General features: G+C 41.2%; 1 protein-coding gene across 1 annotated transcript in view; it reads left to right on the forward strand.

Annotated features, from left to right (window-relative positions):
- The window catches only part of LOC111144031 (peroxisome proliferator activated receptor gamma), a 70,310-nt gene that overhangs the window by 40,601 nt on the left and 7,056 nt on the right, over window positions 1–22,653 (forward strand). Inside the window, exons 5-6 of the mRNA XM_022498101.1 lie at window positions 2,930–3,129; window positions 12,311–12,761. Coding sequence (XP_022353809.1) covers window positions 2,930–3,129; window positions 12,311–12,761 — 651 coding nt within the window. The remainder of the gene's footprint in view (window positions 1–2,929; window positions 3,130–12,310; window positions 12,762–22,653) is intronic.

Genomic DNA, 22,653 nt, shown 5'->3' on the forward strand with positions numbered 1-22,653 from the left:
GGAAAGAAGTGCTTTCCTAGGCATGTAAACTTGAGTGTATATTTATACTTTATTACCTATAAAAAATGTAACCAGAGCCTAGAGCAACGTTAGGTACACAATAGACATTCAAATAATGACTCATTGAGTGAAAAGAGGGTACTGTGCACTTTGTACAGATTGTTGGTGATTCTAGCCACTCTATTTTGGTATAGAACATTGGTGGTCTCCAGTCTTTACACCAAAATTTCTTCTCCTTTCAATATGCCATAATTCTTACTGGGTGCTGCTTTCTTTTATGATCACTTTCCCAGACTTCCCTGGGTACATACTGTCTCATTTTCTGTTTTTAAACTTGATGCTTTAAATTCATCAAGCATTTGTTGCACCAGGAGCAAAAATGAGAAAACCTGGTACTCATAGATTCTAGTAGAATAACCAATATAGGAGCACAGTCCTGGTTTGCTACCTGAGCTAATAGATGCATGCAACAGGAGCCCATCATTTAGGTAGGTTTTCTAAACTGTCCCAAACTGCAAGTTTTTGATACACTCCTCACTGGGAGTAGGGCTGACCTATCAGCATCTCCTAGGGAAGATACATAATTTTTGAAGTTATCAAGTGATTCTAATATGCCCTGCCTCCCCTCTCCGCTGAGACTGCTGATGTGCAGGGAATAAACATAGTACAGGGAAACAAATGACTGGACAAGCTTCCAGAGAAGGATTTCTAAAGGGATCTGCTATCTGGTTCTCGGGTTGTTGTTGTTTTTCTGTTTTATTTCGACATCTATTCTACAAAGATTTAATATGTGCTGGACATTATACTAAATGCTAAGGATATGGTAATGAGCAAGATTCCTGCCTTCGTGCAGATTACATAAGGGAAGCAAGAAAACACTGTCAATTACTCGGATCAGTGCTCCGAAAGAGAATACAATGAGTAATGAGATCATATCCTGAGGGGCCTAAACAAATCTGGGTCAGAGGGGTGGGGGACTGAGATAAGAACGTGAGCAACCATTCGTTGCCTAGGCCTTAGAGAATGGGTAAGAGTGAGTAGAGAGACAAGATATTTGACCAAAAAATGGCAATTGTTTAAAGATTTCCATTTGAAGAGGTCATAGGCAGAGGATATATTTATCAAATGGATATAAGCTAATTTAATTTAAAAGCATCCTAACTAAGAGGTAAGATTCTCTTCCCCTCTAACTCAGAGGTCCCTAAGGAGGCCCCCATAAACACAGTAGTTGTACTATTTAGTGATAACGCTTATTTGGGGCCACATGAAATGTATTTATGAATTTGAGACTTGGGGGTGTGTGCAGTCTCTCCTCCAGCCAATTGAAAATGGAATTCACCAAGTATTCAGATGGAAATGTGTTTATGTGCTTTAGTGTCTTAGGGTAGAATGCTACCTTTAGCATTATAACGTATAGCAGGAAACCATCCATTTATTCATTCCTGCATTCAGCAACCATTGAGGGAGCACCACTAAGTGCTAGAGATATAAATGAGCATGACGAACACCGCCCTCAAGGAGCTACAGTGTGGTGAAGGAGATGGTCATAAAAACACACCTCTGTGCTACCACCTAGGGAGGGTAAAGAGGAGAGCTGTGCAGAGGGCAGTATTGACTGTGATATCCACATGTCCTTATGGGAAAATACAGAGAGTCCAAAGCACAACCCAGAAGTAGTAGTATTCAAAATAATAATTTGCACGCCTGGGTGGCGCAGTCGGCTAAGTGTCCTACTCTTGGTTTCAGCTCAGATTGTGATCTCAGGGTGGTGAAATGGAAGCCCACATGGGGTTCTGCACTCAGTGGGGAGTCGGCTTAGTTTCCCCTCTCTCCTTCTCTGTCCCTCCCCCCCTGCACTCGCACTCACAAGTGCTCAGGGTCTCTCTCTCTCTCAAATATATGAATAAATCTTAAAAAAAAAAAAAAAAAAAAAAGAATATTTTGCAGATTGCATTGGTACAGGGTGAAGAGGGGAAGAAAAACCAACTTAGTCAAAAAAGGTACAGATGATTTTTTCCCCCAACCTAGGCCTTACTAACCTCTGGTAAATGTTCCACTTTGCCTTTCTTTCTTTAGTTTTCTTCTTCTTTACACTTCCTCACCCCACAGGAAGCCAAATTTTAAGTAAGGAAATGGTCTTTTTGACAAACATCATTAAGTGGTAATCCTGGAGAGTCAAGGGAATGATTATGGCTTCTCTTTACTAAATGTAAAAGTACTCTCTGGTTTAATAACATGAAAGAAAGCACCATCCATATTTCTTTATAACAGGGACAAAATAGATCATACAGACTCTTGGAGAACAAAGCCGGTCTGTACAACTTTGAATTCAGCACAGTTCTTCCCTTCAGTTTGTGAAACGTGTTGATCTTTTTAGGGTCTGACTTTATGTCAGGTGGTGGGGATGAAAAAATGAGTAAGACATTATCCCTGGCTTTCAGGATATTGTTCTGTAATGAGATTAATAAACATGTAAAATAAAAAGTACAGTTTGAAAATGCTGTCATTGAAGAAATTACCTAGGGCTGTTGGAGTACAGGCAATAATAAATTCTGCTTGAAGAAGTCAAGGAAAGCCTCACAAATAAGGTAACATTTGACTTGGGTTTTGAGGGATGAATAGGAGCTGACCCTCACCTATTTTATGTGTAAGTAAATACACTTTTCTTTCTTTGCTGAGCTCTTAGATTCTTTCACCTTCTCAGCAAGATCATGCATTAATATTTTTCAGTTAAAAAAGTGAATAGTGTAATTTTTACTGATAGCCTGTGCTATTGCCGTGAAATAAAAACCTGAGCGAAGCTGGAGTAGAAAAACCAGACCTTGAGCTTGGTGGAGGGGAGGGGGGGCTTTTACTGTGTGGGTGCTAGGACTGGGGGAGAGCAGCAGTGATTCAGTGATACATCCCTGTCATTTCTCTCCCTCTCTAGCCATCAGGTTCGGGCGGATGCCGCAGGCTGAGAAGGAGAAGCTGTTGGCGGAGATCTCCAGTGATATCGACCAGCTGAACCCAGAGTCGGCTGATCTCCGGGCCCTGGCAAAGCATTTGTATGACTCATACATAAAGTCCTTCCCGCTGACCAAAGCAAAGGCGAGGGCAATCTTGACAGGAAAGACAACAGACAAATCAGTTAGTTCTCTTCTGCTGTCTTCATTTGGGGGTGGCTGGGTTTGTGGCGGTGGTTGTTGTCTTGTCTTTGAGAAGATCATTCACCCTGTTACACACACATGTGGGTTGTGTTCAGCTGTTGGCTATTAGATATCAAAGACTGAAACACAGGAAAGGAAATGTTTTCAGATAGGATAAGTAAACCTTATTTTGAAAAGGGAAAAAGTCCTTCAAGTTCTCATAATAAATTCTGTGAGAAAAGTATAAACCCCACCCTCCTTCCTGCTGCCCTCCTTCAGGACCCATCTCTTTTCTCAACATCAGAATAACTGGCCACAACTGCATCCATTCCAGGAGCCCCGCTTGTCTCTGGGAGTGGCCTAACCTCGGTTTGGAAAAGGTGTTTAGCCCCGTTATTTTACAGTTCAGGAGAACAGCTAGAGTTACTTAGGAAGTTCCATGTGGAGCATAAAAATACATGTAGACATTATACTACCTTTCTTTCCTCATAGCTCTACCGATGGGTCCTGGGCAATGGGAGGCTCTATGCTTTGATTACGTATGTGAATTTTATCTTCCGTGAGGCTCTGAGCTGCCTGGGTTGCTCCTCCCATAGATTCTCAAATATCTGCAGGCTTCTTGATTACAGTTTAGAAAACCCGGAAATTATAATTGTTACTAAGTCAGATGTTCCAAAGCAGAAGTCTTTCTGAATAGGAAGCTGAGAAAGCAACATGAAATCTGATTAAAACAAGACACAACACCTGAATTTGAGTTTCAGTTATGCCGTCAGCTTGCACTGTGACGTGTGTCACATCTCTGTCCCTGTTTTCACAGGCAAGGGTCTGACTTTGATGGTGCTGTCTGCAGCAGGTTCCTAGGGTTATAAGAAGCGCAGAACACATTCAGAAGACAAGATCCCAGCCCTTGAAAATCCTTTTGTGCTTTTATTTATTTTCAGATGAACACCTCCAGGAGATGCATACAATTGTGTAACTTTGTCCCCCCTCCATTATATTTGGGGGGAAATATCAGCCTTCAATGTATTTTGAAGACGATCTCAAGATGTGATTTTTTTTTTCCTTTTAGCTATAAACCATTAGAGTAGTGTCAGCTAATAGTAAAAGAAAACCGTGGGATATTGCTGTGTAAAGAGCCAAATGCGAAGGAGGACAATGAGTTTTCTGACTGCAAGAGAGGTCACAAACCTGAACAGTATTATATGTGTATCCGATTCTTCACAATTTCAAAATATCTTACACATTCATTATGTTCAAGACACACAGCCATCTGACAGCTGCCGTTATTATCCTGTTTTTAAAGATGAGGAGACTAACGTCCTAAGAGGTTAAACATTTTGCCCTGAAATCACACAGCATGCAGAAGAACCCTGTGATGCGGGATTACTAACTTCTACCTCAGTGCATTCCGAGCAGGGTACGCCCTCCCGGAAGCTCGTCTTCCCGTTGGCTGGCAATGAGCCGTGTGGAGAGAGACACTAGGAAAGCTTCACCTTGGGAAAACAACCTGCGTTATGATTTATTTTTAGCAGTTTTTAGAACAGCATGAATCTTCTACCTTGCTCTGCTGTGCTGATATAGTCACAACCAGGAAATTCCTGGTTTTTGCTCTTTTGTTCTTCCCAAATTTTAGCGTCTAGGACAGCTATCTTCCATAGGGGTAGGACTACAGACTCTAGGCCCTAGACAAGCTGAGTCCATGTCTCCGTTAAATGCCCCCCGAAAAATCAGGGAGCAGCAAAACTAAAGCAAGCAAAGACCTCTATGTCACTGATGTGACTATAGAAAATCAACCCTGTTTATTTGAAGGGAAAGAAAGAGAAGGAAAACTGGTGGCCTGACTAAAAGGGGTTAAGAGCTGAAGGCAGATTGTCGCTGCTTGCTGAGATCCTGTGTTGGGTAGGGACCTGGAGGCTGGGAGGCCCAGAGCTGGGAAGGGAGCACTGACAGGGAAAGAGTCCGAATGCACACTGTTTACTCCACAGTTTTGCCTCGGGCCATTTAGTTTCCAGGAACTGCTTTCCTACCTTCTCTTTATCTCCTAGTCCAGACCTGCAATCCATGCTGGAAATCCTATCAATTTAGTCGTACCTGAAAGATTGGAGGAAGGCATTAAAAAAACATTTTTTCCTCTAGTAGTCAAGAATTTAGATGTACACTACTGGTGACCTGCATAGTCTCTTATGTGTCACTGAAGGGCAGACAGCCCAGTCCACTGTAAATCACTTTAAAACCTCATGCCAATTGGCAATTTGGCTCAAAATCTTTGAGTTAAAAATAAGATAATTGTAGGCTCCTTATGGGATAAATAGGTATTATGGTATTTTTAAGAGAAAGGGCTGCAAAATGCTTGATTATAGGCTTTGCAAGTTCAGAGGCCAAATGTTTGTCTTGTTTTCCCCTACAGTAACTAAGACTGTGCTTTTGCCCATAATAGTTACTCAGAATGTATTTGTTTAATTGAATTAAAAACTGTTGCCTATGCCCCTTTGAAATTCTGGACTTTGAACAGAGAGCCTCTAACTAGCCCAATATTTGCTGACCAACCTGGACATCATTAATGGTCTGGATCGAGGCAGAATTGCCTCTTGTTAGGCTCTGGAAAGGAAAGCAAGACTGGGCCAAATTAAAATAATCCACTCCCTGATTACACAAAACCTGAAATAGAATTGTTTGGCTCTCTCTTTTCTCCTTATCTTGCAAAATCAAATTAAGCACTAGTGGAAAGAAATAGTTCAGAGAGAATATGGGAGAGGGGAAAAAAAAATCCAAAATGTGATTTCCAATGAGACTAGAGATTTGTTCTTTATCTGACGTGGTCATGTTATTTATTTGATAGCATCTCTCTCAGGGGTGTTATGTTATCTCTTGGCCAAGACTTATGAAAGTTAAGATTTGCATTGATAGGATAGGTCGTGCGGAAGTATGGACTCTCGAGAGGGTGGGGGATATGGAAAAGTGGCCATGGCTGGTGCAGTAGGACAGCACGGGTCTCATTATAGACCCTGCTTGAGATTGATGTCATTCGTGTTGGTTAGGCCAAGCCTGGGGGGAGGCTGCTCAGCATAAAGGATGGCCAGTTACCCAGAGTCTTTGGAAGAGGAAACGACTCTGCTGAAGTGGCCATTCTGTAAATTTATCCTACTGCTCCATTTAACCATTGCCTGTTCTGTCTTATTTGGGGATATACCTGCTAATCTCTCCTCTCGGAACCTCTACCAGCATTTGCCTCCAGACCGAACAGGGCTTCCTGCTTCTCAACTAAACTTCCATCTCCTGTATCTTATTTCCCAGTGCCCCTCACACCTTTCAAAACAGATAAATGAGCAGATATATGCTTCTGCTTCCCTCCTGTCTTTTTAACTTTGACATTGTGTCTTCAGGGTATGATACCCCTACTTTTCATTGCCTTGCCTGAAAGAATGATGCTTGGGAGTTTTAGGCTCAGGGCTAGATGAATATGGAATTGCTGGATACAGCTAACCCGAGAAGAAAGTTTACTAACAGGAAGCCTTTTAGCCACCCTGTAGTGGCACTGACTCTCCATCAGTCTCTTTCACTTTCAGTGGCTTGTAGCGGCCAGCAGCTTCTTTAAGAGATCCCACTGAACTCTGAAAACCATGACTCTAGAACCAGGGTGCTGTGTTTCATGATGGCAATTTGAGAACCGAATGGACTTTGGAAGTTCCCAGTGTTTGAATATTACCCCGATGCGATGAACACACTGGGTGTATCATTGTCACATGATCCCATGTTTGTTGGTAAAAATAAACAAAGAGTGGTTTTCAAAAGCCATTTTCAGTGCCATGGTTTGTCATAAAACAATAAATAGAAAAACTTTGGTGCGCCTGCCAACTTTTCATGCCATATCTGAGAGATGGTGAGGCCCTTGCTGCACTCTATCTGCCAATAAGGAATAAAACTCGTTATTTGTACTATATTGGACTTTGGGTCCCAAAGCATCACATTGCTTCTGATGGGTACATGCAGAGTCACTGTTTTTATAATTACGAGAGCAAACTGGTGCCATCGTAAAACTGGTTTTTCTAAATAGTGTGTGAAATATGAAACAACTGAATAATAAAACCAGTTTGGAAATGTAAACTTCGGTGAAAACCATTCTGTACCCATTCAGATGTTCCCATTCTAAAATTTACAGTGGCTGTCAAACCCAGTAACTCTCAGAGCTATTGAAAAGATATCTGTTCTTTTCTGTCCTACACTTAGAGCTGAACAAAGGTGGTTTCTTTCCCCTTCGTCTGTGGAAAAACCTGAGTGAGTCGGAATTTGCTCTCCTGAGAGGAAAGATACCAGACAAACCATCAAAGAGACACTTAGGGGCCCCAATATAAATAAAGAGCAGGCTAGTAGTGCTGACTTGTTTGGGTGGCTAATGAAGAAATGGGGTTCCTGGGATCCTTAATCCAGATATTAATATGAATAAAATAAATTCCTTTATTGCCAGGACCATCAAGATTAGCCAAAGATATAACAGATCTGAACCAATAGTGTTCTTTCAGACAATAAATTAAAAAGATTGAAGAAAAGCATGGGTTTTTTTTTGTTTTGTTTTTTGTTTTTTTTTTTGGTAACGATTAGTTTGCCAGCTGAGTAATACTTTGGCTGGCAATGGATGGTTTTTTAAGAGCCGTGGTTATATGCTAGTTCATTGGAGTGTGAATAATTCTTCCCATTAAGCTTTTATTTGTCTTAAGTCTCTAAACCATGCAGGAAAACAGAATTACATTTGAGAGATTGTTCAGATTTCCCTCTGTCATGTCCAGCACTTAACTAGCCCTTCTAGGAAATAATTGCTCAGAGGCACTGCCTCCAAGACCCCACCATGGAAGAGGTTGGGTTTAAAAGCTGAAATTTCTCCCAGGATAGTCATTTTATTTAAAGAAGGAATAGTGGGGAAGTCATGTAGAAAGCAAGAGAAAGGGAAAAGAACTAGTCATGAGTCAGGAGATCTAGTTGCAGTTCACGGTTTGCTGTAAATAGTTATTTGACTTTGGATCGTCTCTTGACTTCATTCAGTGTATTTGTACCTCGTCAGAGAATGATGATGTGGGTGATTTCTGAAGACCCCTTTGGTTCTGTAAATCCCATGGTTCTCAACAGGAGGAAAATAGAAATGGTCAAAACCAGAAGTTAAAAAAACCTAACCAATGCATTTTGATGAACAGTCACCCACTATAGCTAATCCAGGGGAACCAAATCTCTTAAAGGATGAAAGCCAGTCAGAAGTATAAAAAAGGAAGAAGGAAACAAAATGAAGAAGATAGGCTCTAAGAATTCAGTTTCTCTTCCTTGAGCCTTTGCTCTAATCTGTCATGAAAACTAAGGATATCAAAAGAGCTCCTTGAGAGAGGGCAAAAATTTTTCCAGGCCAGTTTTAACTCTGACATGGTTACCAAGGGATGGTCTGTGAGAGGGTAGAGTTGTCTGTTATACTCATTCCAGTCTCCCAAATTGAAGCAATCATCAGGACAATCTGTGCTTTATTAGTTGACTTTCTCGTTTATCTCCTTTACCTTGTTATTTAATTATTCAGAAAGAGCTGTAAACTTAAAGCATTCATGCATAAGCCCTTTCATAACTTGTATATTAAAATGCTGATGTTATGGATTACTAAGGAACACTATTGTTTTATTTCTCCAGTCAAAAAAGCCAACTTTTATTACTGTACTGTATTTTCATTATTAAGCCAGCTTCCCTCACGATCATTGTGTTATACAATAGAGGCATGCAAGAGGCCAGTAACTAAACTTAATAATCTGTATAAAACAGTACCTTTAATCCCATCCTGGCTTTGATATGCGGAGCCATTTTTGAAAATGAAAATATATCAAAATTAATTACATTTGATGTATCTCTCCAAAGAAATGTAATTTCCTCTTACAGAGACTGTTTTTGCTTCCCAAGAAAAACATCATGTTGAAGTACAATTTTCTTCATGTCAGTCTCACCTTTTTCTGGTCTGTCCAGCATAGGAGAAGTACAAGTATCGTAATGGCCAGAGGCTGACTCACTGGGAAATGAATGAAGCTTAAGTGTCAGGGCTTGGCCTCAGCGGAAACCTCTTCCAATGCTGCCAGAAGGGTCTGAGTAGTTTTGCTTTTTATTGAACCCAACAATTGTCTAGATGTGCCCAATGATTGTGTGCATTTCCGGCCCCACAAAACCTGGATCTATCCCCATAGTGTCCCAGATGTTCGTAAACGTTCTTTCCTGTGAAGAAGAAATGCTTATCTTGCCCTTTGATACAGTGTCTGAAGATAAATACATCGTTAGCTCCAAACTAGAAGTATAAAATCATTAAGACCAAATTTGAGGATGATGTAATGGCAGATCATCAGATGATACCATACAAGCTAATAGAACATGGAAGGCTTCCTTTTGATTTGTAGAAAATAAATAAGGAAGTGAAATTCATTTTCTATAGAATATTTTACCAGAAGTGTAATATTAAGTTAATGATCCAAGATAAATTGTGCAGGTCAAATTCCACTTGATTTTAAGTGGTCAGCTTTCTGTAAATCAGGCAGCTCTCTATCTTTTCCCTGTTTCGGGCGTGGGAGGTCCCAACATGAAATGTGTGAGTTAAGTGTTGGCAATCTAAGAATAGGTGAGTTGGTGGCAAAGATAGGCAGATCTCCAGTCACCTCATGTTTGGTGATCACTTTTGCAGTTTGAGAGATTTACACAGAGGCTGAAAGTACCTATGCAGACTTCAGAAACTCAAGGAAAACAGCAAAATCTTAGAAAAACAAAAAAATCCACTTGGCATTCATTTGCATGTGAATACCCAGAATTCTTTACCGGTTCACCACTTCTTCAAAAATGCTGAAGGGATTTAAAAAAAAAAAACTGGAATGGTTTGGCATGATGGTGGGGGCTGCTGATTCTTTTCTCTGTCCTTGAGTGTTTACTGCCAGGAAATCCTGACCAACATCGATTGCCAAGGGGTTAAAGTCACATTGTTGTTAAATTGGGAGAGAAAATTAGCAGGATTTTGTGCCCTATGTTCAACTATCACAGAGTTTCAAAAACAGGAACCCGGGGCTTTATATGAGGGGACAGGGGAAGTCAAGGGGAAGAGTCACAGGGTGACTTATCAGGGCATAGTTCCAGATAAATTGCTTACATGGAGGTGGAAGAATTTCATGCATACATTCTGTGCCAAGAAACCAAATGGTTGAGCAGAAGCTCGTCCGGGAGTTCAAGTGGGCAGCTCTGGGTACAGTCTTTCCATATGTGAAGAGGGGATGATTTATATTCATGTTATTTTGTTATTAGGTCTGTATGGTATCGATACCATCAGATTCTCATGGCAGTAAAGAAAGCCAGTATATCATTGATAGAAATTATAATGTGCTGCAGAACTCCTAGAGGACAGAAACCACATTTTCTGTAGGTTCTATAAAAGCAAGTCTTTCTCATGATTAGAATCTGACCTTCTGGGGAAACAGTACATTTTAACTGATATGACTGATTAGCTGCTCTTTTTTTCCCTCTCTCATTAATAATATCAATCCTGAAGTAGAAAAAAAAAGAAAAAAGAAAGCAAGCAGAATGTCCAAAAACATAGTAAGCATTATTTGTTCCTAATTTACTTGAAGAATTAGAGACACCAAGCAGACTTACTCTTGGGTTCCTGCATCTGCCATCCTTTGGGGTTGACTAAATGATACCATTGAAGTGAATTTTTTGGTTAAAAAAGGTAAGAATTTCTGGAATAATTCCAGTGAATGGTGTTGAAATAAAATGCAGGCTTGGAAGTCTACTCAACATCTAAGGGTCCTTAGCGTTAGTGTTATTTCTTCAGTGTAGACTAGACTTTATAGGTTGGTGAAAATCATAGACTTGTATAGAGATTCGTAGTTAGAATCTCCAAACCAGTGGGTCTTAAAGGTGCTTACTGCTGCCACTCATTATACAGCTTCCTCTTGCCCATCAGGAGGGAATTCTCAGCATCTCTGCCTGAAGAAACTCTAGTACATCTGAGACTTCATGTTCAGTGTACATGCATGTTCATGTTCACGCATATCCACATGTACACACACACACACACAGAGCTTCTGAGAAAGGCAACTAGAAAATCTTCAAGGGAAGAGATGGAAACATCCAATGTAATCTGTTCCCCTCAGTTGAGAAATTTGAGCCTAGGAAAGATAAATGACTTTCCTAAAGTCACATACTTAACCATAGAGCCAAAGCTAGAGTGCAAATACCCTAACTCTTATTCCAGTGCTTTTGGGTAGACACTTACTTGAATGGGAGTGGGGGTTTAACTTCTATAGTTCAGTGTTTCCAATGTGTATAAAATGCTGCCCCTTTTCAATCAGAGTAGCCTGGAGAATCAATTTCACAATGACCACATCCCTTTGGTCAGTTCTATACAAGGAAATGAAAGCGATCACTTAATGACTGACAACTTACTTTTGAAGGCAGCCTATTGCAGACTTGAGTAACTGATGCATGTGTTTTATTGATTATTTGACCCTTACGGACAGATATTTTGAAAAATAACTTCAAAACCCTTTTTTAATTTTGCGACTTTATGCAGTGCTTACCCACAGGCTTTAAACATCTGGCTCTTTCTGAAACAGATTGCTTCCAGAACATTAAGAAAAGAACTAGACATATTCTTGGCTCAATATTCCTCATCTGCTTTCAAACTGATTTTTTATAGTTAAGTATATTTTACATGCACGCTGCGTTTCATTTGAGATCTGAGTAGATTTAATCTAAAACTGCAAGATTACTTTATGTTCAAGTGGGTGTGTTCAACCCTGAGTTGCCGAAATGTTTCTTTTTCATTGAAAGAAGTTTAAAAACACATTCTCTTGAAAGCCAAGATAAACAACAGATTTTGTATGATTTTACAAGTCAGCAACAAAGACTCTCCAAACAACCAAAACTGGAACTATTAGCCAGTCACAGGTAAAAGTGTTGCACTATAAGTTGAAAGAAAAGAAGAACAAGCTTGGTCAAATATGTTTGGTCCCAGAAGACAATTAAGAGGAATAATCGGGAGGTGAAAATATTTTCTCATTAAGTATTTTCTACCTTAAAGATTTCAGTTAACAAAGCAAATGTGTATAAAGAAACTAGAACGGTATTCACACTGAATTGGAAATCTCCAACTCAGCCTCTCCCCCCCCCCCTCTTTTTTGCAGCCATTTGTTATCTATGACATGAATTCCTTAATGATGGGAGAAGATAAAATCAAGTTCAAACACATCACCCCCTTGCAGGAGCAGAGCAAAGAGGTGGCCATTCGCATCTTTCAGGGATGTCAGTTCCGCTCAGTGGAAGCTGTTCAGGAGATCACAGAGTATGCCAAAAATATCCCTGGTTTTGTAAACCTTGACTTAAATGACCAAGTAACTCTCCTAAAATATGGTGTCCATGAGATCATTTACACGATGCTGGCCTCCTTGATGAATAAAGATGGGGTTCTCATATCGGAGGGCCAAGGATTCATGACAAGGGAGTTTCTAAAGAGCCTGAGAAAGCCCTTTGGTGACTTTATGGAACCCAAGTTTGAGTTTGCTGTGAAGTTCAACGCACTGGAATTAGATGACAGCGACTTGGCGATATTTATAGCCGTCATTATTCTCAGTGGAGGTAAGATTCATCTTTCAGTCTGCTGTGAGAGAGGGTGGGACGGTGGTGGGATGGCTGGAAGAATTTTGACTTTCCTTAGCATTTGTCCTTTTCTCTGTACTTACTGCACTTTCTGACAGAAAATGCCAGTGGCATGATGCCAGGAGAGCATCACTACACAGGTAAAATACCAGGAGAGAAGATCATAGATTTGTTGTTGGAAGGCTGTGGACAACCCAGGTTTTTCTTCTTTTATCCTTCATAATATTTTTTCAGCCAAATCCAAATGTGAAAAACAAATGCCTTCTTCTCCTTTTTTTTTTTTCTTTTCTCTATCTTTTCCATTCTTTTCTCTATTTTCCCCTTCTCTTCCCATCAGGCCAGTCTGTTCTTCAAGTCATTTAAGTAATGACATGTACAACTTTGCTGGAGTCAGTGCTCACTTGACATAGAGAAAGTTCCTGCCCTACCATCAGGAAGATACTACTTTGAATTGCTTTCCTAATATCAGGAATCAAGGGATATTTATCTACTGACTTCTACCTCTTCTCTCAGGTAGATTTCTCTGATGGCTTCCCTTAGAGTACCTTTGGGAGGTAATTCGCTATGATTAAGAATATAATCTGAACCAAAGAGCACAGAGCAGAGAAATAAATTGAGTGATTTAGCAATTCATTGTATTTTTGGCCTTGCAAGTACATGATCTAACTAACCAACTCCAAAAGCCAGGTTTTATACTAAATGCTACTTTCATTGGCTTCTCCACACATTTCCAACTTATGTAGAAGAAAGTTTTACTGTCATCTCCCTTTATAAAAGTTGTTTTTAAGCAGTGAATTTTCATTACTGAAATGGGCTTCAGGCAAGCTTTCTGTGTGTCCTCGGCAGAATATCATCTGTTGGCAAAAGCCGACGTGGGGAGGGATGGTGGTCCTCTAGAGGTAAACTGTGCCTAACTATATAAGATATTGTAAAGAACACACTGCACTCTGTCCTCCTTTGTTGTCCAGTTACTTGAAAGCAGAATGCTTCTGAAATCAGGTGCAGCAAAGCTGTGTTAAGTGCCTGCCGTGCCCTAGGTGGTATTCTAAGCACGTAGTACACGTTCACTTAATTCCCCAGTCCAGCAAGGTAGGTATCATTTTGCAGACAAGAAAATCAGAGGACTGAACGTTTTAGTCACTTGCCTGGGGCTACCCAGCAAACAGGAGATGGGGAGCCAGGCTGATGAGCTCGGGCAGTCTGGGTCCAGGGTCTACAGTAATCCCGCCCTTTACGTGGCTTGGGTGCAGCTAGATGTCAGTAGGGCACACAGGCTAACTCTGTGGCCTCTGGTGCTGCATCAAGTTGTAACTCATATAAAAGCGACGTTTGGGGGAGTTATGTTTAATGTAACAAAAATTACTCTCCAGCACATTTTAATATCTTGGCTGAATCTCCTTAAACAGATCAACACTTGATCCTCTGGGATCCATGATTAATTCAGCAAAGAAGAGTGAGATTCTAGTTTATTTGAGGTTCGTTAGGAGAAGAAGCTTAAATTTTGAAAAACCAGATGAGAAAATGAGTCGTTATGGCTTAGCTAATATTTTGAGGCACATTTTGTTTTTAATGAAGAATAGAAATAGGATTATTAACATTTGATGTATTTCTAAGATTTTTCCCAGGCATGCTCTGGAGTCCATGTTTTATATTCCTTTTCTCACTTAATCATTTTCCCCCTGTCATTACATACTCTGTTCATATTTTTCATTAATTTTTGAAAACAAAAGTAATACTTGGTCATTTTCATAATTCAAAGAATACAGAAAAATTGAAGTAGAAATTAAAGTTCTCTGGCCTCAGAATAAAATGAGATTAACGAAGTCCTATTTCTCCTCCTGAAAAGTTTCTATGCACGTGCTAGCATATCTATGTATACACACTAACATTTTAATGACTGTAAAGTATTCATTTTTTAAAGGGCCATTACATACTTAATTATCTCCTTATTTATGGTTGGTAACTTATTTCAAAAAACCTGTAGAGAGGAATATAGAAATATTTTTTTAGAAAATTATTAAAAGTGTGCCCTAAATTTGTGTTTCAGTGAGCATTTTTAAGTGTAAATTTCTGTTCAAATTCCAAATTATTTTCTCATTCTAAATCACCAGAAGTGGAATTGCTGGGTAGATGGCTATAAATATTTTTAAGTCTTTTGTTACATCATTGCCAGATTGTGCTCTGCAACATTTATATCAGTTAATATTCCCACCATAGATATACTAAGGGAGGCGTTTGAAAAAAGCTATTCAAACATGATTAATCACTAGTCAGGGAAGGTTTACACAAGAAATAGTCATGATAATTCTGGACTTTTCTGAGCTCGAGCAATGTTGGTTTTTTGTTTTTTGGGTTTTTTTTTTTTTTTTTAAGATGTATTTATTTTAGAGAGCATGTGCAAACGGGGAAGAGCAGAGGGAGAGGGAGACTCCTCAAATAGACTCCCCACTAAGCACGGAGGCTGATGTGGGGCTCTGTCCCAGGACCCTGAGATCATGACCTGAGCTGAAATCAGGAGTTGGCCCCTCAACCAACTGAGCCACCCAGGCGCCTCCAGTGAGCAATGTTGTTTTTTGGGCACGTGCGACAACAGGGTGTTTTCATCTAGGAAAAAAAGCCATTACTGCCTATAACTCACAAGCAAGGTTATTTAAAAACCAACAATTCATTGGCTTTAAACTTCTCATTAATCAGTCAAAAAATAACAGTGCATAGTTTGATTCAATTTAACAGGTATTGCAGGTTTTGGTTTTTAATTATGAAAATTTAAAATGGTACATTTTAAATGTAGATGCCATGTAAGTGAGTTCCTTTAAGTCTCATACAGACTACTGTAACGGTAGCCAATATCCAGATCTTATTGGGTCCTCACAACAATGAAAGAAATGTGAACGTAGCAGCCAGCTGTAGATTATTATACCTGTGGTTATAATGAGAAGAAAACCCTGTGAATAATTTTAGACTTCCTTAAAGAAATAGAATTAACTGTTGACTAGTTCCCATATCACAAAAGGCAAATCCTTCCCCAATCAAAGTTTACTACCTACAGGCAGTAGATAAGAATGAATAAACTGGACCCCATGTTTGCTCAACACACAGAAATTTGATTCTCTTCTTTACTCAGAGAAGCCAGTTGGGTATAGGCCAGAGAAAGAACTATTTGAGTCTTTTCCAGTCCAAAGACTGGATTCCAGTAAGATCAGAATCCCAGTCATCTGTAGATGGTGAGGTCAGTATCCCAGACTGTGGCTTATTAGAGTACAATACATAATTTCTCAATGAGTTTTAATTTTTTTCCCATCCTGGGTTTTCCAGAAAGGGAAAACATTCATGTAAGCAAGAGGCTTTGATCCAGTAAACAAATTTCTGATCCTATGTAATCTTGATAAAGAGTGGATCATTGTCTTTTGTGCATTTTACGTTGAAGTCTATAGATAGCTTTAGTGATTTCAGAAAAAGAGCTTTTGGCAGGGATCCCATTGACCTCATTCTGAGCTAGCCTTCGAATCACAGAAGAGCTTCATTCTGGTGGAGGGACTATGAACCTAGACTGAAGGAGGGATGGGGAGATGGACCCCTTGTAAGAGAGGGGTGGTAAGAAATTGGGAAGATTAAGGGCAAGGTGTGCCCAGAAGACCTAAAGGAGATTTTTTTTTTTTTTTGGATGAAAGTACCTGATTTGACCCAACTAAGTATTTGCTGAGGAAACTGGAGTTGCTATAGTAAGATCACTGTCATTCAACTTCAACCCTAGAAACTGCTGATATGGTGAGATTTGGTTCTTAGATTGGCCTGGTGCTTAGCATCTTTGCTGTTTACTCAGCTCTCAAACCAAGCTAGCTGAGAAAGATGACCTAGTTCTTCTCAAGTTTTTCTCCTCTCTCTCTTTCTCCTCTGAGCTCAAGGCAAGAAAAAAAAAAAAAATGGGACTACAAAGAACAACAGTCCAGAACCAGACAGCAGACAGCACTTGGTATGGTTTTAAGAGGACTCCATACATGTTCTCTTATTAGATCCTGACAGTTCCCCTACATTTTTATTCTCATCTCATAGAAGGGAAAGACTTGAGCAATTTGTCTGAGACCTAACAACTAGTGAGCAATGGAACTGGGGCTGAAACCCAGGGATCCTGTCACCTCAGAGTACCCTCTCTGCCTCACACCCTGTCCCCTGCCACCTGGCTAATGGTTCGCAGTCACCCTCCTCACACTTGTGTTGGTGGCCACAACCTGTGCTCCCTTCACCAGACCCCCTAAGGTGCGGGCCCCTAATTTGGAGGTAGTGCTTCCTCAGTAGTCCTGATAAGTAATAGCTAACTTGGTCCCTCTAGGATGGGTGGCGTCAAGAGTAATTAACACCGCCTCCAGCAAGGGCAGGTTTGCAGCTGGCGCCACAGCCTCATGCCAGCCACACTAGCAAACTCCCAGAACTACCCAGCAACCAAAGCCAAGTGTAAAGCTCAGTAAAACTGACAAGCCCCAGGACACTCCACTGGACTCTTTGCCCCCTTGAGCATTTGCTGTTCAGTGAAGAAAAGCATAGGAAGTTTCCAGCTGGAACTGTGCAACAGGAAAAAAGCTCTTTTTGTTAATTCAAAACAGTTTGGAATCCATTACAGTTCTCCCCAAACTTCCAATATATGGGGGAGGAAATTCACCGGGTTTTACAATGTATTTTTGGAGGCAGATTGCCATCGCCATCTTAATGACAGAGAAGCTGTAAATATTGATACAATGGCCACAGATGGCAAGTGACCAGCCTCCTCATTTACCCTGTTGAGTCTGGCTTGGTTATGCAAACCACCTCTATGGCAGCTCCTTCATTTTCCAGCCATCCCAGCCATGTTCTTTCTCTCTGAAGCAACTTTGGACAGCTGTCCTTGGAGTGATCATGTGTGCTTCTTCTGTTGAGTGGGCAGGGGGCAGGGAAGGTAGGCACAAGAAAGGGGAATTGTTCTCATAGCTGTACATTAGCAGACCCAGGAAGAGTTGATGCTCTTTTTTTTTTTTTTTTTTTAAGATTTTATGTATTTATTTGACAGAAATCACAAGTAGGCAGACAGGCAGGTAGAGAGAGAGGAGGAAGCAGGCTCCCTGCTGAGCAGAGAGCCTAATGCAGGGCTCGATCCCAGGACCCTGAGACCATGACCTAAGCCGAAGGCAGAGGCTTAACCCACTGAGCCACCCGGGCACCCCAAGAGTTGATGCTCTTAAGATAGTCTCAGGTCACCTGGGGCTTCTGTTTCCTACCTTTGGTTATAACTCTGTGGATGTAGGTACAGATTGTAGAGAACAGAATCAAAGCACAGCATCCAGTCCAGAATATATACCTAATAAATGCCTATTGGATGCATAATAGTCAAATACTAATAATAATACTAGTAATACTAATACTACTACTACTAATAATAATAATACTAGCAACCATTTATCGAATACCTCACTATATACCAGAATATATACGTGAGCACTTTACAGACGTCCATAATCTTTGTTTAACCTTTCCTGCAGCTCTGCAAAGTCTTTCGTTATCCTCCATTTTACAAATGGAGAAAATGGAAGTTTAGAGCTCTAAGATTAAGCAACTTGCCCCAGGTCCCAGAGCCACTAATTGGCGAGGGCACGGTTCAGACCCAGGTCTCTCTGACCTTCACACTGATGCCCTACTGTGTATTGGGATGTGGAAGCATCCCAGTTAATTACCTTGGTCCTGGAGTTCTTTGTTAATTATCAAAAACTACCTATTTCATTTTGCCTCCAAATATTTCAGTCAAGAATTTTCAGGTTGTAGTCTCAATATCATTTACCACTATCCAAAGGCCTTCTCGAGACACGGTTTTAAACCTAACAAAATGACACACTAGGTTTGAAAATTGCTGTGGGAAGGAAAGAACGGAGCCCAGGATAACACTGAAGACTGGTGCCATGTTATTAAACTTGTTCAGGTAGCATGGCCCTCAGAAACGATGGCACTTGAGTGTGGCACTCACCACAAAAATTGACGGCTCTAAGTAACTAAGTGAATACATTCATACTTCATCAGATACCATCTTACACCAGGTTCTAACAGAGATAAGTGGTTGCAGAAGAAGTCTATGAGAAAAATTTAAAATTGTTAAAATGTCCTCCAGTAACTTCAGCTCTTCCTGCCTGTCAGAAACAGTGCTTGTTCTGCTCAAACACTGTAGTGGCAAACACTACACACCAGCTCTCAGGCAGGGTTTGAGGACTCCGAGCTTGAGTATTCCATCTCTTTTCCCCGTCCCTTAAGGCCCTTCACAATCTTGAGGATATGTCCAGCTCATGCGTTGTCCTTCCATTGTCTGTAGAACCATGTCCACCAGTTAGAATGGACAGCATAGCACTTCTCTAGAACAGAAGACAGAGCATAGGTCCCTGAGTGGCCTATGCTTTTCCTGAGGAAACCCCAGCTTCAGGAGGCCTCTGATTCTGTAGGTCCCAGTGACCCCCCACATCTTCTCTGTCTGTTAGCATCAGCCTTACTCATTGACTGGGAGGAGACACAACCCAGAATAATTGAAAACCTAGGTATTAAAAACACTGTGAACACCAATAGGCCTACTTTCTTCTAACTCACCTTTGTGAGTGAAATACGCAGCTCTCTTATCCATACAGGTTTGTTTGTTTTTGTTTGTTTGTTTGTTTGTTTGTTTTAACAAGACTCAGGCTGGTGCCTATGTGGTAAAAGTTGTTTTTCTAACTTCTTTCTCATGATACTGAGAATAAACAAGGACCTCTGATTTCTTGTCTGACTAAGCTCTGAGCAGGACAGTGAAAGAGTGTTATTACATGGTTTCTGTCTCCCATGTGGGCCATGATGGAATCAGAGAGTAATAGCGTTCATTTATTAACTGAAAAATCTGTAATGGGCACCTACACTGTGTCTACATAGCGTATGACACTCTTCTCCTCTGCTCTTCCCGCCATGCTGCCGCCACCAGTGGGAAAACCCTTGTCAGGTGGCCAGGATGGCTTTGAATAATGACTCAATTAGTGTTATCTAGAAATGCCCCATTAGTTCACTCTTCTCATAACTTTGTGGACTTGTTTTAGAGAAAGGTGAAGTCTATCAATGAGTTCTCAACTGGCACGCAAATTCTAAAAACCAGGTGGCAGGAGGGTAAGGGAGAAGATGAAACATACTAGAATCATCTGAGAAACTTAAAAATACACATACATGCAGACACACACAGAAGAGACACACACACACACAGGCTTTTGTTATTTGTAGAACATAGAAGCATCTTTTTCTGTGACTGCTTCAGAAGTAAAATCTCTTCCTCACCCTGAGCCTGGTAGGCTGGGATCATGTCAGTGAGGGAGCGCAAGGCTGTGTTTGACCTCAGAGACAGACATGGGATTGAAAGCCAAACTGCTGAGTCATTCCTATCACCACACCAGCAGTCTTGGAAAAGGTTCAGTCAGTCAGTCAGTGGGCCGCTTTTTGGAGCAGTTTATCATTCTGGGTTCTCACAATGTGTGTTTAAACTCTGGGTAACCCCAGGCAGCCTTCCAGACTGGCACAATCCACCAAGACGTTCAGACAGATCATCTACGGGTGAGGAAGAATGAAACTCAGGAGGGGTTCTAGTCACTCGTCACAGAAAGGCCAATGCAGGTTGTAAAGGAGCCATGCACTCCCAGGGAAAGCACCTTTCAAGGCTCTTGCCAGATTCACAAAGAAGAAAACCAGAAGAGGTGGGCTGGGGGCATTGGAAAACTTTGGAATCCCAGGGACAGCCCAGGAGTTCAGACCCCACGCCCCACCACCACTTACTAGATGTGTGATTTCACTCAATTATTTACCTCCCTGGGCCCTAATTTCTTTATCAGTGTCGTAAGTAAATGAAATAACATTATGTTTAGCCTCTGGCACAATGCCTGGGACATGTTAAGCACACAATAAGTGCTAATTTTCCCTTTTCCCCTGTATGATGGAATGCGAGGTAGCTCTGTGCAATCTTGCCAGTCCGATTGCTTGCACTTCCACCAATGGGGATTCTTGAAATCAATATAAATACCCCTAGGGAGATATCAGCTAATCCCTTTATCAGCTCTCACTTTAAGGGGATTAGTTGTGGATTGAGGGGGAAAAAACCCTAAGGGAAAGAGATACTGGAGGAAGAGGGAGAGGCCTGACAGGCTAAGGGGAGAACTCAGAGCCTCCTGGCCCCTTCAAGGAGACAGAGAATAGCAGGAGTGTGGTAAGTTTCCACACTCCCAAGGTTCTGATAAAGTTTTGGGACATTATATGTTGAGAGGTCATGTTTGGAGATTAAAGATCACACCTATGTTTTGAGATCACAAGTTTTTCTCAAAGACACTGGAAAGGAAGATGGAGAATTGCAGGGAACAAATACTTGGCTATGTTTTATGTTCAGTTATTGTCATTTCTAGAGGATGAGGAAGCAATGAAGTGTAATTGGGTTAGGGGGAGGAGTGTGTCAGCCTTGATGAGGAAGAAAAAATCATTCTCTTTTTTCTCTAGCCTTCTCCACCCCCCACCCCAAACCCATTTCCAGCTGCTCAGAGCCAGTGTTGGACATAGAAGGAGCAGAAATTAATCTGTATCCCTCAGCTAAAGGGAAGAACACGCTGCTGTCCTGGGCTGACACAGAGAACCCTCAGCAAACCACATGGCTGAGCTTCCATTGAGCAGCCTTTAGGGGGACCTTAACCCCCCACTGGGGTGAACGGAGACAGGAAAGACAAGGACTTCCCAAGGGCAGGATGGAGAGCTCCAGTAAAATTTCCATTCTGCGAGACCTGGAAATAAAACAGCCCAAGCTCATTTTACTCCATTGAGGTAGCATTGAGCAATGCAAAGAGCTTTAAAGACAGAAAAGAAGAAAGCACTACTCACCTCATTATAATATCTTTGTGTCTACCGTTGTAGTTGGGGAGGTGGATTTTGGCGGTGGCATTTGGGTGTGTGAGATGAGGGAAGCTGGTGTGTAGAATGGTTTTCTCGATGGGCAGATAAAAGAAAATACTAACTGGGTTGGTTTCATTGTGGTAGTCAGCCCCTTTCCCCATCCTGACCACATCCCATGTGTTATTGTTGTAAGGAGGGGTTATCATTTGGACATAGACAGAAAAAGCATTCGTAAGGGAAATGTTAGAATATTAACCCACTCCACAATGAAGGACTGGCGACATGTGGGTTCACAGCAGAACAGCTCCTACAGAAGATCTTTATCTGTTTGATAACATGTTTACAAGACCTCCTGGTTGTGTTGTCCCCTTGCCCAGAGAGCCATCATCAACTGCATTTCTCCTAAAATCATCCATTATGCAAACTTCTGATCAATTTAGACTTGCCCTGCTAGGATTCCTAATACCAAACCTCCAGCATAGTGCAGGTCCCACAACGGAAAGGGAGGGATGAGTGGAGAGATGGCCGAGAAGAAAGGAGCAATTAAGGAAGAGAGAACAGAAAAGATAGAGGACCCAGAAAAAAATCAGAGAAATGAGAGAAGAAAGGTAGGAAGGAAAAAGAGGCGAGTGATATTAGAAATAGCTACCTTACTATGTGTCAGACACTGCTCTGGCACTTGCCATCTATTAACTCATTTAATCCTCCCACCAACACTATGAGTCACATTACTCGTATGTCTCCATTTTTTAAGTGAGGAAACCAAGGCACAGAAAGGCTAAGGAACTTTCTCAAGGCTACCCAGCAAGTAAGCTTTAAGGCTGGGAATCCAGCTGCTTCCCACTAAGCCAGTAGTGCTTACTGCTTAGTGCCACTAAGCCAGTGCTTACTCTTGGCTGTTCACTAGAATGATCCAGGAGCTTTTAAAAACCTTGGAGGTCATACCCCAGACCAAGTCAGTAGGAATCTCTGGAGA

This window comes from Enhydra lutris, unplaced genomic scaffold (genome assembly GCF_002288905.1).
Source record: "Enhydra lutris kenyoni isolate GAN:26980312 unplaced genomic scaffold, ASM228890v2 scaffoldscaffold10, whole genome shotgun sequence".
In the NCBI taxonomy this organism is placed as follows: domain Eukaryota; kingdom Metazoa; phylum Chordata; class Mammalia; order Carnivora; family Mustelidae; genus Enhydra; species Enhydra lutris.